Below are 18414 nucleotides of genomic sequence, written 5' to 3'. Positions count from 1 at the left end.
GTGTTGTGCCTCAGAGACATGGCTTCTGGTCCCATGAAAACCAGGAAGTAATCATACTCACATTATCAATGTTGATTATTAGGTTGCATTTTTCTTTTAAGATTACATTTCTACTCCACTGATGGTTATGTTTAGGGTTGGGTTTTGGGCATACGAATGATATGCATTCCTGTTGACTGTATTACATGATTTACAACTAAAAACTGGCTTTACAACAGCTTTTGGCAGAATTGCATGACATTTCTGGAGCTGGTGCTCACACGTGTATATAATTTCAATAACACTTCCAGCTTGGGCCACTGGATTCCACAGAATTCACTATTGAAAAATACTCTGCCTGCCAAAAATCCACCTGTCAAACCATCTGTAACCCAACAGAGATGGTCAGTCAGTGGGCTGTTCAAACATCCATTTGGTTTTGGCTCTACATAGCACTGACTGTACAGCAGCTGAATGGATTGGTAGGCATCCCAGTAATGAAAGTGTAATGCAGACACTGCACTTCTCAAAGCACAGTCATGCACACTTTTGGGGCCCTCAGCTGTTGATGTGTGCGTGTGTACTTTATAAAAGCTGCATGCCCATAATGTCTTAGTGTGTTCACCTCTGGATGCATAAAATGCCTTCCCGTTTCAGGCAATTAGTTGTGTTCATATTGCATTGGGTAATTGATGTCACATTATAGCTATGCTGGAGGTCAGTACGGTATGATGAGGATGGCAGTTCTGTTCAGTTCTGTTCTGTAGATACAAATCAGAGGATGAATGTAACCAAGGGATTTTTTCTTTGCACTGACAGAGGGGAGGAAGATAAAGAAATAAAAAGAGTGACTGAAAGACAGTAAAATTGTTTAAGTTGGTGTGTTTGTGTGTGGATGTGATCCTTTTTTTGGCAATCTTAAAGGCGCACTAAAGCTCTGTGATAAGTCTCTAGTTCTCTCATGAAGGAGGAAGCGGTTTCCGGATAAACAATCCACATGAGTCTTTATTTTTAACACACTTTTCAGTATTTTCATCAATGTTTGCTTTTCATCACAACATGAAAACACACTAACACTGCTGTGTGTCTCTCTCTCCCTCCCTCTCTCTCTCTCTCTCTCGCGTGCTCTTCTTGGTGGTCTGGACTGCCCTCTTATCCCTCTCCAGCTTTCACTGTAACACAGAACAGCTGTTAGAGATAACTTCCCACAGGTGTCAATCCTTAACCTTCTTCTTCCGGCCTCACTCTCCACAGATGTCGCTCAGCCACACCCACATCACCACAAGCCCAAAGTATATTTCAGTCAGATGCGTACGCAAGCTATATGCGTACAAGACGCGGGACACAAATTTCATCATTAGCAGAGTGCACTGAATGTGTGCGGCGCGATTTTTCTAACCGGGCCTACCCTGAACGCGCAGAATGCACATGCATCTGGAATTATTTGCACGAATTAGTGGATCCACAAGGTGGCAACACTCACAATTAAGCCTTTGATGCCACGAAGAAGCACAAGCAGAAGATGTAATCACCTCTAAGCAACAGGTAACAAAGGTAAAAACAACAACAGTGGATGTGCACGTCACGAGCGCTTGTGTGAGGAGGTCAGAAGATACATTCATTTGTATAACTTGAGTTGGAAGGAATATAAAGACAACTTTATGGGTCTAAACTCCTGAAGAGAAATAGTCCAGTATCTTATTGTAGTCGTAGCGTGCATGTGCCAACTGCCTGTGTTTGTACACACAGTCCTATGAAGTATACTTTGAAAGGCTAGCGTTCGACAATGCGTTTGCGTCAAACCCAAAGTATTCTTTTGCCTTTAAGGCTTTATTCATGCTGCACACAAATGCTTTTGATGTCATTTTGCAAGTGATCCTGTCATTCAAAAAGCATAATTAATAGAATGTGAGCCTAAGGTGACATAGAAGCACCATAAAATGGCATACTTGTTTCTAGTCGCATTTGCTTTTTCATGACATAGGTTTGGTTTAAGATTAAGGTTAGCCACCTATGTTTTGTTGATTTAAACCTAAATAAAACTCAAAAGATTGTTAACCTTAAAAAAACTAAATAAATGTTTTTGCACTATAAAAGTTAAATGCAGTGCAATGAATAGAATGTAGCGCAGGTGTTTCAAGATGCATTTTTAAAAGTTTAAGCTCTTTTAACTTGACATGGATGCAAACATTTATTGTGAATGGCCTCTGTTGATGTTTAAGAAGATTAATTAGGGGCTGTTCAAACGGTAAGTGTTCTGTCTGTGCTGTTTTTTTTATTTGTTTTTCTATGTAAACATATATTAGACAGATTTAAGACTGTTGCAACATATCTTGCTGCTTTTACAGTGTCTCGTACCAGGAGTGGCACGTTTTTAAGATGCCACGGCAAGTTTAAAAGTACATCTTGAGACTGCGTTCTGTTCCCTTTCGCTGTGCTACATCTTGCTGTTTTAGAATGCAAGAGCACGTCCTGTGTAAACAGCCCCTTAGAGCTATAACATAAACATGCAATTACTTACTGTCGCTTTAAATCTTGGTAAAAAGTTTGTGTGTTCATGTGGACACAAGACTGTGGTAAAAGCCCTTGTATACAGTGCGAATGGGATAATTTGAGAATTTTTACTTCATTAAGAATTGAATAATGTATTTACATTCTACTGGGATCTGGCCCATTCTATGTAAACACAGTCAATTGAAGAACTGCTTTGCTGATGTTATTTAACACAACATAAATTTGTCCTGTTTGTGTTGGAAATACAATAGGGATTTAATTGCCAGCAGGGTGCCATCAGGAGTCATTGCTATTTAAATTAATGGGATCCCATGTCACTGAGAGGCTTCAGTTGTGCACATGACACAAGACAAGTGACGGTGTGTGAGGTCATCTTTCAGTGCCATGCTGAAAATGTAATTGTATCTCCTTTACAGATCGGTTTCTGTAGCAATAAAGGGTACATGCTCATGTCGGAGTTGTGGTGCAGAACACTCATTAGTTTACCCAAAAATGAAACTTCTGTCATAATTTTCTCATGATCAATTTGCTATTTGATGTTTTTTCCCAAATTGTTGTGAAAGGCGGTAGTCTTTGTTTTATGTTCGCTGAATGCTTTCTTGTGAGTTTCGGTCTAAAACATGGCTTCAAAAGGTACAGCTGTGTTTACATTTAAAGGTGTAGGCAGCCTGTGAACCTTGTTGCTCTGTTTGTTTGTGCATGCAGACAATTATTTTCCCCTTTGTAGAAGTGCACTTGAGAATGAATCTTGTAGTGTGTGTGTCTTCGCATTCCATGTATACAGCCCGCATATTGTTGGTATTATTGTTGGTATTGTTGTTATATTGTTGCAGTTTTACACTAGGCTGTGGGGTAAGTTTCTGTCTTAAAGATCAATGTTGGACCAGAGGGTGCCCTGTTTCTAACCCCTTATTTCACCCTTACAATGCTGCAGGCTGTCTGAATTCCCAGTAAACCTAGACTGTAATACGCATTATGTTGTTGGTTTTTGTTTGTTTTGCTCTCTCTCTCTCTCTCTCTCTCTCAAGAGATTTAATCAGATATATATTTTTTAAGATGCCCCAAGCGAATTATCTAAGAAGTTACATCGGGAATTACTTTCTCCTTTTGTATTACGCTGTTTGTTTTTATTCCTGAATTTTTTATCTACTAGGATTCATTAATCGTCAACAAAGTTATCAGTCACATCATGCAAAACGTAAAAAAATTAACTACATTATTGAATATGAATGCTGTTTTTCCCCCCTCAATTTTCACATTGACATTGAACAGTCCACCAAAAAAATTAAAAAATCTGGACAAGAAAAGCAGAAGAGTGGTCTTGTAAGGGGTTTATTTTGATATAATGACTATATTATCCCACTCATTTTACATCTACGAATATATAAATAAATGGATATTAATTTTTTGTTTTAGTTTTTAAGTGAGAAGTAACTAGTTAATATACTTATACCCTTAGCAGTCTTCATACAAAAATATTTGAGTGCAAAATGCAACAATTCACAGAAAATCAAGTATACTGTGTAATACAATGCTATTACTACTACATTTAATGAAAGTACAGTATTATAATGACATAACACTAAACACAACTTAATGATTCCAATGAACATTGGAATTGTTATATTGTTGCAGTTTTACATTAGGCTGTGGGGTAAGTCTCTGTCTTAAAGATCAATGTTGGACCAGAGGGTTACCTGTTTCTAACCCCTAATTTCACCCTTACCCATAGGCGGAAATCGCGGGGGGGGGCGTCAGGACCCCCCCTATCTGAGGGTTGTCCCCCCCTAAAATATCATTAAAATATGTGTATTGTAAATAATATAATGATATATTCTTAAAATAATTATTTAAGAAATAAAATAATACAAATGCAAACGGGGCAACAACAAAAAAACCCTTGGTGTCCCCTTCAAAAATTGCTCTTGAGAATTGTTATGTTTATTGTCCCCCCCAACATTTTGATAACATTTTCGCCCCTGCCCTTACCAATGCTGCAGGCTGTCTGAATTCCCAGTAAACCCTAGACTCTAAGCCTCTCAGCATCCAATCCGTGCTTAGCAACAATGACTGCTCTACCCCAAAAGCACGGGTCACAACTTTGTCAGTCATGGTTGGAGGCTCTTTTCACTACTGCCTTTTTAATCAACAGCATCTATTTTTTGTACTTATTGCCATTTTGTCCATAGAAATAGTCATGCATGTGTGACTACAAGAGTTTTAATTGATAGTGGCATCATAAATTCATGAGTGACATAGATACGTGCAGTGTTCATATATAAAACATTAAATTCAAGTAGGCTGATTTTCAAGAGCTGTTGTATTGACAATAATATGAATTTTATTAACTCTGGCATAAAACTATATAAATCAGGCCTCAGAGTTAGTTGGAATGACCCTTTTAAATGGGCAAAACAGAAGTGGAAATGGATGCACTGGCTCCAAAAATTATTTACACGCATGCGTCACACTTAAAAATGTATGAATGTCATTGCATTAGATAACAAAATATCAAACCAAGTGGCATTTATTTTAAAGAAAGATAGCACAAGCACACTTTTCTAGCAAATAATTTTACAACGAGAAGTTTGCTAGGTTTAAAATGGTTAAACAATATATATACTGTTTAAAATTAAGACAAAAGGCATCTAGACATGTATTTTTATTAACTATCATTAACAAAGTTTAACAAATTCTATAAAAATATATTGTTAACTTTTTGTTTGTGATATCTAATGCATTAACTAAGTTAACCAATTAAACCTTAATGTAAAGTGTTACATATACTGTACATTTGGGTGTTACATTTAATATGTATCACAAGATTTCTCAGTACTACATTAACAGATGCTTGCGGTTTATATTGATTGGCCCATTTTCTTATAGTAGTTTTAGCACTCAATGGGAGCAGTTGTACCTCTTAATTGATTAGTTTTATCATTGTGTTACTCCAAATCTCCTAAACAATAAGAGACATATACATGTCCTTATAAACTACTGCCAGAAATGACAGCTGTGTGTGCATGTTTTTCCTTGACTTGTCCAGTTCCGTGCCAACATGGTCTGAATTTGATGCCAAGATGTGTTATACAAGACCCCAACCTGATACACATCCTTTGTCCTTCACTTTCTCCTTCTGTTTTCGGTGATTCACATTTTTCATGCATAACGCCTCCTACTGGGCAGGAAGGAGAATTTTTGATAAGAAATGACTTAAATATTGATCTGTTTATCACCCACACCTATCATATCGTGTCTGAACACATGGATTTAAACACTGGAGTCTTTATGTGGATTTTGGATCCTAAAAATGTTGGCACCCATTCACTTGGATTGTATGGACCTACAGAGCTGAGATATTCTTCTAAAAATCTTAATTAGTGTTCTGCGGAAGAAAAAAAACATGAGTAAATCATGAGAGAATTTTCATTTTTGGGTGAACTATCCCTTTAAGCACTTACATAAATTACATGGAAAAACTGGCATTTCATTTGAACTGTATAGTTGTTTCAGTGTTGCTTTTGAGGGATTACAGGGTTTACAGCATTATGTCTTGGGAACAAATTTAAAAAAATTGATATAACTTTACACATAAAATGTAGTAAGTGATTTGATCACACAAATCATGTCAACGTGCATATTGGCTACATCTTGTGGCTATACTTTAGAAACAGTTAGTATTTTTGTCAGAGAACGAGCGGTAGACCCAAGAGCAGAGGAACAGTTCAAATGATTTACAGTCTTCAACAGAGTTATGAGGAATCTTCTGTGAAGACTCTCCCGCAGGCAATGGCACGAGCCATGATGGTGAGGAGCAGAGCTGCGAGAAAACTTCAGCTGAAGAGCCTCTTGCGTACAGCAAATTGGAAGGCAACCACACTCCCGACAGAGTTAGCAGAGATGGGCAACCAAACAGATAAACAAGACAGGACAAACTAGGCAGAGAGAGTGAGGTAAGTTACTTAACACCAAACAGCTTTCTTTAATGATCACACACAACAAACTACACTACTACATTCAACATTCCAGCAATGACAATGGAACAATTAAGGCATTAAATGGACAGAGAATCGCAGGGAGACAGGTGCTGCTCGTATATTAATTAGCGGCATTATCAGTTTCCCATGGGAACAAACAATGTTCCTATGGAAACACCGTTCACGCATGCTGGGAGTGTGAGAGACACATGAGGGAGAGAAAGAACAAACAAACAGAACAAGGAGCATGAGTGTCCGGATCCAGACACCATGCTCCGGACATGAAACAAGACCGACAGCAGAGCGCACGGTGGTAACTCACAACCAGACTCATGTGCTCACACAAAGAACATATGCGAAACAGAAGACATGGGATGATGATATCATGGTCCCATCAGACAAAAACCCAACCTGGCAGAGTGACAGGAACATGACATTACCCCCCCCCCCCACCCCACCCCCCAACGAAAACAATAAACAAGACAAACAAAATGAGCACTAACATAGAACAGAAAATACTACAGAAAGGAAAGAAAGGAATGGAGAGAAACCAATATGGCCTGTGAGAAGGCCTTATGGCAGAAGCGGGATCTGGCAGCCTGGGAGGCGGCCTCAGGGCAGAGACGTCGGCCAGTGGACAGGAGGTAACAGACTCGGCAGCTGCCGCTGGACAGCAGACTGGGTGGCGGCCGCTGGACAGGCTCAGAGTCGTGGAAGGGTTAGGGGGCAGAGCCATGGTAAGCTCCGGTATGGGCACTGGTCACGGCAGGGGAACGTCCTCCATGGCTGAGGATACGGTGACCGTGGGCACAGACAGAGACTGGGGAACAGCCTCAGTACGTGGTCGTGAGCACAGGCAGGTAAGGGGGAATGGCCTCTGTGGTCATGAGCACTGACAGTGGCTGGAGAACGGCCTCAGTGGCCGTGGCCACTGGCAGAAGCAGGGGAACGGTCTCTGTGGCCATGGACGCTGGCAGCGGCATGGAAATACACAGGGGAACAGGGAGAAGCAGGGGAACGGTCTCTGTGGCCATGGATGATAGCAGTGTCAGGGGAACGGCCTCCGTGGCTGTGGACGCTGGCAGCGGCAGGGGAAAGGCCTCCATGGCAGCAGCAGCAGGGGAACGCCCTCCATGGCCGTGGATGCTGATAGCGAATGAGGCGCAGGTGCCCGGTCCTCCTCCACCTCCTCCAGGCAGTGATAGGTTCATCAATCTGGACCATTGGAACTTGCCATTTGGACACCACATCGACATCCATAGCATTCCCTTCGGCTCCGTAATCAACCAATGCAGAAACATTGCGACTGACTGATCCACACTGCAGTAGGGCCGTATCAAACAATCGGCAGAGCTCCGTGGCAAATGCTAGGAATTATGTGCAACAGGAAAGTCTGTTGTCCCACATGGCGGTTCCCCAAAAAGCGGCCCTTCCGCTGAGGATCATGATGACCTATGCCACCTTCATTGACTCTTGTACTTCTTATTGGCTGCAACAAGAATTATACGGAACATTGTTTAAGGAAGGTGCAACAAGAGTCCGCCTCACCTGAGAACCGGGCTGGAGGATTGGGGCAGGGCTTGGTGCGTCCAGAAACGTGAGGACTCGTCGGAGCTGGAGACTCGCAGAGTTGTTGGATGACTGAGGTGAGCTCAGCGAGCTGTGACGCCATGTCCTGAGCCCGATTATTAGCATAGATTTGATCCTGCTGACATCCCAGTAAACCTCCCTGCTGAGACAGGGTGGAGCGAAGAGTAGATTCCTCAGCTGGGTCCATCCTGGCTGGATTGTTCTGTCAGAGAGTGAGAGGTAAGTTACTTCACACCAAACAGCTTTCTATAATGATCACACACAATAAACTACACTACTACATTCAAAAATCCATCAAAGAAAATGACACAACAAAAGCTTTAAATGGGCAGGAAATCAGTGAGAAGACAGGTGCTGATTGTACGTTAATCAAGGTTTTAAAATAAAGTTATGATCAGTCTTTGATCACTGAGTACAAAACAATTTTTATTGCTTTCGATTGTCCTTAGTATAAGTGTCTCTGTAAAATATGAAAGTCAAATATTTGTGAAAGGTACAGAGAAACCACAGCATTTGTTTATGAGAAGGGAGTGTAAAGGCTGGAACAGTCATTAACTATGTTTCCATCCAAGGATTTTTTGTGAAAAAAAAATAATAATTTAGCGCATCAAAATAAAGCTGATGTAAATGCAAATTAGCACAAAAATTTCACAAGTGTTGACATAATATTTTTCCATTTAACTCTAGAGCATAAACTCTATGTCGGTGCTTCAAACGTCGCGAAAAACCGGTTTGGAAACACTTTTTGTCGAGAACATTGCCATTAACGCAAACATTTTGTGTCACATGACAGTTTACCCCAATCGTTAGCCTGTGTTAATCATGACGACAGTATACATTCTTGAAAGCAATTTATTGTACGTGATTATGGATTGATCTTAACGGCATATAGATCCGATGCTGCAAACAAGACACTTCCAGGAGTGCCAACACAAATATCCCGTATCATGGAGAACAAATAAATGGCCACTCTTTGCTATTAAATTTATCGTGGTAGACATCCTTTTATTTATTAAAGTTGCTTTTACACACGAAATGAAATTCCATGGACATCCTCCCATTAATGCATTTCAATAATCTAGTATTGAACGCATACATTTGTTTTTCGGCATCAGAAACAGAGAGCATGTTTCGTAACTTCTGAGGTGGAAGAATGCTGTTCTATAAACATTGGATTTTCATTGAATATAACATCCGAGTTCTTTGCTGTAGAAGACAATGTACTTTTCTTTTTAGAGCAAGCTGAAATGTATGTAAAGGATTTGTGGACGTCGCCATCAGTACCAATCTGTGTAACATACTGTATATTAATACCACATTTTAATTGTTATGTCTTAAGGCCCAAACATACTCTACGTAATATGTGAACGCAGACGCATCTTGCTAAGCAAGGTCTATTTTGCGTGTCATTGCATTGTGAAATGTGTCAGAGTGCAATTCATTACCTAACGCAAAAACGTGCTGTACAGCAGATTTTCTTTTTTCAATCAACAACTGTCATAGCAGAGCAGCAATTTGAGGAGAGTATTGCCGAACAAGTTCGATTATACAAACATATTTTTCTGTCGTCTTTTCACCAAATTAAATAGCACACACTCCTCAACTGTTGACATGTTGACTCTACCACATCCAGTTTCGTGGTGCCTTGTGGTCAGAGGTTTGTAACCGCCAGCATGTAATGTATGTACAATGGGACCACTCGCTGGCCGTGTGTTGAAGCGCTTGTCTCTGCATTTGCGTACTTGCGCGAAGTATGTTTTGGCTACATGAATTGGAAATATACAGTAGATTAGGATAACTGGGATATGAAGATAGACAGACAGACAGACAGAGAGACAATAGACAGACAAGTAGACGATAAATATTTTCAGTCAAAGCTGCAAGGGAATGGAACTCCGTCCCATCAACAATTAGACGTTTACATGCCTTTGGTTCTTTTCAGTCTCATCTTAAAAAATGGTTACTGACAATTCAGCACTGTCAACATTAGTATTCTATTCTTGACAATAGACTTCTTTGTACTAATTGTTCTTGGCTATGTTGCTCTCTTCTGTTGCCATCTTTCTCTCTCTCTTTCCTTTCTCTCATGTTTACTTTGTTTTAGATAATTCACGTTTATTTTGTATTTTTTTTTATATATATATTTTTTTTTTCATATGTTGTGTATATGTGTGATGCTCTGTCTCTGTTTTAAGGGTGACCGTTTAACATTCTGTCAAGGGTCTACAGATGAAAAATAGCCTTTTGGGCTAATTCTGGCATGTTTACATTTATGTTTATTAATGTGCATTGCCCCTGTAAATAAATAAATAAAAAAAAATAATAAATAGATTGTTATATAGACAGACAGATGATAAATAGACAGACAGATATATAGATGGATGGATGGAATGGACGGATAGACGACACACAGATAAATAGACAGACAGACAGACAGACAGACAGACAGATAGATAGATAGATAGACAGACAGACAGACAGACAGACATATGGATGATAGCTAGACAGACAGAGAGACAATAGACTGACAAGCAGACAAATTATATAGAAAGATAGTTAGATAGACAGACAGATGATAGCTATCTAGACAGACAGACAGACAGACGGATGGACGGATGAAAGACAGACAGATGTATAGATGGATGGATGAAAGGACGGATGGACAGACAGATAGATAGATGGATAGATAGACAGGCAGACAGATAGATAAATAGATAGACAGACAGACAGATAGATGGATGATAGCTAGACAGACAGAGAGACAATAGACTGACAAGCAGACTAATTATATAGAAAGATAGTTAGACAGACAGATGATAGCTAGCTAGACAGACAGACAGATGGATGGACGGATGAAAGACAGACAGATGATAGACAGACAGATGTATAGATGGATGGATGGATGGATGGATGGATGAAAGGATGGATGGACAGACAGACAGATAGATAGATGGATGGATGGAATGGACAGATAGACGACAGACAGATAAATAGACAGACAGACAGACAGACAGACAGATGGATGATAGCTAGACAGACAGAGAGACAATAGACTGACAAGCAGACAAATTATATAGAAAGATAGTTAGATAGACTGACAGATGATAGCTAGCTAGACAGATAGACAGACGGATGGACGGATGAAAGACAGACAGATGATAGACAGACAGATGTATAGATGGATGGACGAAAGGATGGATGGACAGACAGACAGATAGATAGATGGATAGATAGACAGGCAGACAGACAGACAGACAGACAGATATTTGATGTGATTTTATATATCCAGAAAAATCTTCTCTACATATGTTATTGTTTGCCTCAAGTGCTTTGCAGTGGTTTAAAGCAACTCTGAGTCATTTCATCCTTTTGTTATTCTGGCGACTCATCCAAAGGAGGCATAATTTTTGTAGTACTGGAGTTGAGAACACACAGTTTTAAGTGTGGCAGGAATTTAGAGGTTTTCAGGTCTCATAAGGTGTTTTCCTTCAAATCAAACAAGCTTGGGGCTATCTGTTTGTTGCCTTTGTGCAACAAACAGATAAGTGGTATTTGTTAATTGGAGCTAGTGGTAGCCCTGTCCATGCTATTGGGGGCCTGTGTGTGTGTGTGTGTGTGTGTGTGTGTGTGTGTGTGTGTGTGTGTGTGTGTGTGTGTGTGTGTGTGAGCGTGTATTTATCACTTTGTGGGGACCAAATGTCCCCATAAGGATAGTAAAACCCGAAATTTTTGACCTTGTGGGGACATTTTGTCGGTCCCCATGAGGAAAACAGCTTATAAATCATACTAAATTATGTTTTTTGAAAAGGTAAAAATGCAGAATGTTTTCTGTGAGGGTTAGGTTTAGGGGTAGGGTTAGGTTTAGGGGATAGAATATAAAGTTTGTACAGTATAAAAACCATTATGTCTATGGAAAGTCCCCATAAAACATGGAAACACAACATATGTGTGTGTGTGTGTGTGTGTGTGTGTGTGTGTGTGTGTGTGTGTGTGTGTGTGTGTGTGTGTAAGAGGGAGTAGGGGGCTTTTTTTAACTCGTGGTGAATGACCCATATGTCATGAGTATTACACTTCACATGACCCTATCTTTTTGCATGGTCACTCATTCCCTGCCCCCATTTGCCTCTCACTTATACACACCCACACAGACTGACAAAATGCATGTTACACACAGTCTGACAAAATACATGTTATACACATAGGCTTAATAATTCATCACATTCATCACACAATATTTAAAGGTAAAGCCACAATGTTAAATGTTCATTAGACATAACAAAACATGAGGCTTTGAGTCCAAGATCCATTATCAACGTTTAGTTGTATGGAATATGTGATAACAAACTCTGTATTTTAAACATACTCTATTATCTGCATTGATCCATAACATGAGTTAGCAGGATGTTTAGCCAGACTGACATAAAGGTCACTCGGTGCCTGACAAAGCGATGACCTTATAGTCTGCCAGCACACAAAACAAGAGATCTCTGCATGAATAAATCTGTAACAGGCAAGCAGAATATATACAAGTTAAGGCTTGTATCAGGGTGAGTGGAGGGCTTATTTGTGTGTGTGTGGGGGGGTTGATGCCACATTAAGCTTAAATAATGCTGATGATGAGTCTGGTGTAAAGCACATTCAAAAGCATTGTTTTTTGAAAGGAAAACATTCAACCTAAAGCCATTGAAGCTCCCTGCTTTGCTGGTAGAGCAGATTGTCTTATTGTATGGTAATCAGTAGTATTACTTCCTCCATTTACATAACTGAATATTAAAGCATAAACTGTATATAATGTCTGTTAGAAACAAAAATCATGTTTATTTGAAAGCAACACCAAAAACAAGAGGTATCGCATGTATTGAGTATGCATGTCACCTCTCAAAACACACACACAAATTCTATCAAGCATAGCTTGAATCATACATCAGACAGGGCTGCTGTCCTTTATGCTTCCTGTCTTAAGGGTTACTATAGTGACTAATCCAAGCTTAGACAATGGAGCCTGTGTAATTAACAACTCCTATAATTCACTATTAAGACGGATAAAATGTAGGCCCTTCTTTTTATAGGGACTAACCACTGTTTTTCTCCCTCTTTTTTTTTTTTTTACACACACTAAAGTCTCAGTAATTTTAACAGTAAAATACTGTGAAAACGCTACAAAAATAAAATGTTAATTGATTAACAAATGTTAACTGTAAAATATACAGTAATTTTTAAATGTATTTTAAAAGACAATACAGTAGTTTTACAATACAATTATGTAAAAATTGTATTATTTAAATATAAAACGTAAAATTCTCCTGTATAATTAATGGTAAAAAGAACAAGAGAGTACATGTACTTTTTACAGTAAATTATTGTTAAAATTACAGCAAAAAACAGTAATCGGGCTTTCCCACAATTCCCTGCATGACCCATTACATTTCATTATAGTTTATGGGAATAGTTATGTTTCATCATATTTTTAATATCAGTTATGTACATTGGGGTGTTCTATGTTATATTTGATGTAATTTAGTTAATGTTTACTGCACTATTTAAATCTCATATGTCACCCTGATGTTGTTTAGTGTTTGTGTGAGTGACACTGAGCACTGTCTCTATATGTTTATTGGTCATTGCTCCTGGAAGAGGCACTGGTGATGAACTTCATGTCATCATGTGCCCTTCAGTAGTTACTTCGGTGATGCCTCATGGTGAAGAGAAACATGTGTTCTTACAAGTTCAGGTTTACATCAGTTCCCTTTTTTTTCGGCTTAATTGTGGTTGCATAAGTCTCTTTTCTGAGATAAAGCGTCTTTTCTCTATTCCATTCTAAATACAAATTTAGCCTCACACTGAAGAAGTCCATACATTATAACATTTATATAATTGATATGCAGGAATATACAGAATACAGATTGCCAATTATTTTGTTCATAATTTAGAGATGACTTACTGTAACCTTGAAGATGCTGCCAAGTTCACATCTAAATCTAGCAGACACGAGATAGAGATCAATCTTCCCTATGGAAAAAACAATCCAATTTATTAACTCAGTATCAGAGGACACACTCTCCTCACATCATTAGATTAGAGTTTCTAAGTCCAGTACAGCAGCAGGTTATGGACAGGGTTGAGGAGTAATGAAATACATGTAACAGGATTACGTATTTAAAATACAAAATATAAGTAACTGTATTCCACTACAGTTACAAATTAAATAATTGGTAATTAAATTAGTTACATTCCAAAAGTATTTTAATTACTGAAGAGATTATTTTGCATTTTATTGTCATTTGTTTCATTTAATATTTAGTCCTTTCAGATGGAAAACATTTATACATATAAATGATGCGATCTGAAGTGCATTTGAACAGCGGTGAAACACTTTCTTATGATGTGTTACATTTATACGAGCAAGACAGAGAAGTAAGTTTGAAGCACAAGAAATAGAAATAAACCTTGTGTAACTTGTCAGCTTTACGCTAAGCTAAAATGCTATTTCTAGCCATTTTACATGCACGTTACCAGGCATGATCATATTCTATTTTCTAGTAACACCTTTGATATTAGGGCAAAATTCGTATTCTTGATGATCATTTTTGTATTGTTTTCCTGTAAAAATATCTAAAAATCCTTAAAACAAGATCAATTTGATTGATCTTGTTTTAGAAACAACACTGCATAAGATATTTAGGTTTTTCAGAGAATGTCTTTTTAACATGTGTATTTTGTCTTAATGTATTGGCAGATTTTTTTATAGTCAAAACAAGTTAAAAAATCTACCAGTAATGAAGAAGTAATCCAAAGTATTTAGAATATGTTACTGACCTTGAGTAATCTAAATTACATTTTACAGCATGCATTCTGTAATCTGTAGTGGTATACATTTCAAAAGTAACCCTCCCAACCCTGGTTATGGATGCGTTACATTTCGGAAGTGATCATCCCTTTGCGCTTTTCCCTTCAAGACTTTATCATCGACAGTGAGAGCTTTGAAGGATTAAAAGGTGTGGGGCTCAATGATAACAGTAATTTTGAACTCACTTTTAAAGGAATAGTTCACCCAAAAATGTAAATTTTCTCATCATTTACGTCGGACTGGGGGGGTAAAGGGTACCGAGTACCCAGGGCCCGAGGCAGGGGGGGCCCCTTAGAAGTCAGTTTTCTATACATACATATTTGGTACGGGGGCCCAGCAAGATGGTTTGTACCCAGGGCCCAAAATTTTGTGCTACGCCCCTGCCCTCATGCCATCATAGAGGTGCATGACTTTCTTACTTCTACTGAACAAAAATGAATTTTTCAGCTCTGTAGGTCCTCACAATGCAAGTGAATGGTACCAAAATTTTGAAGCTAAAAAAGCACATAAAGGCAGCAAAAAAGTCTCCAGTGGCTGATTCTATATCTTCTTAAGTGATATGATTGTTGTGGTTGAGAAACTGTTCAATATTAAGTCAATTTTTATTATAAATTCTCCTCCCTGCCCAGTAGACGAATGCTAATCACCAAAAACAAAAGAAGAAGAATATTACTTCCACCTCTGGAGTTGCGAGTTTGAATCCAGGACATGCTGAATGACTCCAGCCAGGTCTCCTAAGCAACCAAATTGGCCCAGTTGCTAGGGAGGGTATAGTCACATGGGGTAACCTCCTTGTGGTCACAATTAGGGATTCTTGCTCTCAATGGGGTGGGTGGTAAGTTTTGCATGGATCACAGAGAGTAGCATGAGGCTCCACATGCTGTGAGTCTCACTTTGAGTCCAATATCCTTTATCAGTGTTAAGTTTTATGGAATGTGATAAACCAAGAAGAGTACATTGTTCATAAAAAAGGTGAAAGTATAAATATAAACATTTCAATTCCAAAGGACTATCTACAATGAGTAGACAGTCAAGAAGACCAAGCACTTTTATGATAACAATCAATGAGCAAACACTGGATCACAATCAAAGCCAACTGAATAGAATCAACCAATGAGCCAATAAACCTTTTGTTTACAAGCATCACACCAATTGAAGGAAGCCTCAACAACATGCTAGAATAAATCGCTCATTGCCACATTTATGTGCTTCAGTAATGTATATATATACACTCACCTAAAGGATTATTAGGAACACCTGTTCAAGTTCTCATTAATGCAATTATCTAATCAACCAATCATATGGCAGTTGCTTCAATGCATTTAGGGGTGTGGTCCTGGTCAAGACAATCTCCTGAACTCCAAACTGAATGTCAGAATGGGAAAGAAAGGTGATTTAAGCAATTTTGAGCGTGGCATGGTTGTTGGTGCCAGACGGGCCGGTCTGAGTATTTCACAATCTGCTAAATTACTGGGATTTTCACGCACAACCATTTCTAGGGTTTACAAAGAATGGTGTGAAAAGGGAAAAACATCCAGTATGCGGCAGTCCTGGGGCGAAAATGCCTTGTTGATGCTAGAGGTCAGAGGAGAATGGGCCGACTGATTCAAGCTGATAGAAGAGCAACTTTGCCTGAAATAACCACTCGTTACAACCGAGGTATGCAGCAAAGCATTTGTGAAGCCACAACACGCACAACCTTGAGGCGGATGGGCTACAACAGCAGAAGACCCCACCGGGTACCACTCATCTCCACTACAAATAGGAAAAAGAGGCTACAATTTGCAAGAGCTCACCAAAATTGGACAGTTGAAGACTGGAAAAATGTTGCCTGGTCTGATGAGTCTCGATTTCTGTTGAGACATTCAGATGGTAGAGTCAGAATTTGGGGTAAACAGAATGAGAACATGGATCCATCATGCCTTGTTACCACTGTGCAGGCTGGTGGTGGTGGTGTAATGATGTGGAGGATGTTTTCTTGGCACACTTTAGGCCCCTTAGTGCCAATTGGGCATCGTTTAAATGCCACGGCCTACCTGAGCATTGTTTCTGACCATGTCCATCCCTTTATGGCCACCATGTACCCATCCTCTGATAGCTACTTCCAGCAGGATAATGCACCATGTCACAAAGCTCGAATCATTTCAAATTGGTTTCTTGAACATGACAATGAGTTCACTGTACTAAAATGGCCCCCACAGTCACCAGATCTCAACCCAATAGAGCATCTTTGGGATGTGGTGGAACAGGAGCTTCGTGCCCTGGATGTGCATCCCACAAATATCCATCAACTGCAAGATGCTATCCTATCAATATGGGCCAACATTTCTAAAGAATGCTTTCAGCGCCTTGTTGAATCAATGCCACGTAGAATTAAGGCAGTTCTGAAGGCGAAAGGGGGTCAAACACAGTATTAGTATGGTGTTCCTAATAATCCTTTAGGTGAGTGTATATATATATATATATATATATATATATATATTTATTGTCAATATATATATGGACTATGTTCAGACTAATAGGATGTCTTTTTTACTTTGCCAGATGACAGAGGGCCGGCTTTGTCAAGTGCTTCTTCTAGATGACAGGCAGCTGGAACTGCTGGTCCAGGTAAAGCTATCACTTCTGCCACACTAACTCGTACCATCATAGATGGACAGACAGACTAAAAGATTGATAGATTTATTATTATTAACAATAATAGCATAAGACAAGTTATTAAAAATAACATCTATTTTCTCTAACACAGCCAAAACTGTTGTCCAGAGATCTCCTGGATCTGGTTTCATCGCATTTCAACCTGAAAGAGAAAGAATACTTTGGAATCTCCTTTACAGATGAGAGGTAATTTGTGATTTATTGTCAATCTATAGACAGAGTAATGATATGATGTACAGTATTCCCAGTGGAAATCTTGCCATGGACTATAATGCACTATTAAGCACTTCTTCAATTGTCATTACAGTATAACTGCAATTATCAGTCTTGGCAATCAGCAGGCCCTAGAGCAAAAACACACGATCACATATGCCACATTACCATGCAGTTCATTTGACAAATGAGGAAAAAACAAAAGCAACAGAAATGTTGTGTACAAAATAAATAATACCAAAAATAATTCAAATATAGTGCTATAATCAAATAAAAACACTTGAATGGTCAAGCATTAAACAGACTCTTTGCCCCAGATTAGATCCTTAAAAGTAAAGTATATAATCCCAGCCCATGGAAAATCATTAGCCAGACCACCTCAAATAATAACCAAATTCCTAACTATTATACATTGGTGGTGACACAACTCACGTGCTTTTGAACAAAGGGCTTAGTTAGCGCTTCAGGGATAATTCCTGTCAAGTGCTGTTGTTTGACAGATTTCTTTGCTTAATTTGGAGTCATGCCAATTGTAGGATCCTTTGCACAAAAGAGATAAAGTTAAGCTGAACAACATATTTATTTTTACAACATATGATAATTTATTCATAAAGGATGAACATAGAAGAATTTCAA

At 38.9% G+C, this 18414-nt stretch overlaps 1 protein-coding gene across 3 annotated transcripts in view; it reads left to right on the top strand.

Annotated features, from left to right (window-relative positions):
• The window catches only part of LOC127653997 (FERM domain-containing protein 4B-like), a 71573-nt gene that overhangs the window by 10157 nt on the left and 43002 nt on the right, over positions 1–18414 (top strand). For all 3 annotated transcript variants that reach the window (XM_052140906.1, XM_052140905.1, XM_052140904.1), the window contains exons 2-3: positions 17452–17517; positions 17657–17751. In XM_052140906.1, coding sequence (XP_051996866.1) covers positions 17452–17517; positions 17657–17751 — 161 coding nt within the window. The remainder of the gene's footprint in view (positions 1–17451; positions 17518–17656; positions 17752–18414) is intronic.

The sequence above is a fragment of the Xyrauchen texanus genome, chromosome 13, assembly GCF_025860055.1.
Source record: "Xyrauchen texanus isolate HMW12.3.18 chromosome 13, RBS_HiC_50CHRs, whole genome shotgun sequence".
Lineage (NCBI taxonomy): Eukaryota > Metazoa > Chordata > Actinopteri > Cypriniformes > Catostomidae > Xyrauchen > Xyrauchen texanus.
The sequence above is the reverse complement of the archived record's forward strand: the minus strand, read 5'-3'. Positions and strand labels throughout refer to the sequence as shown.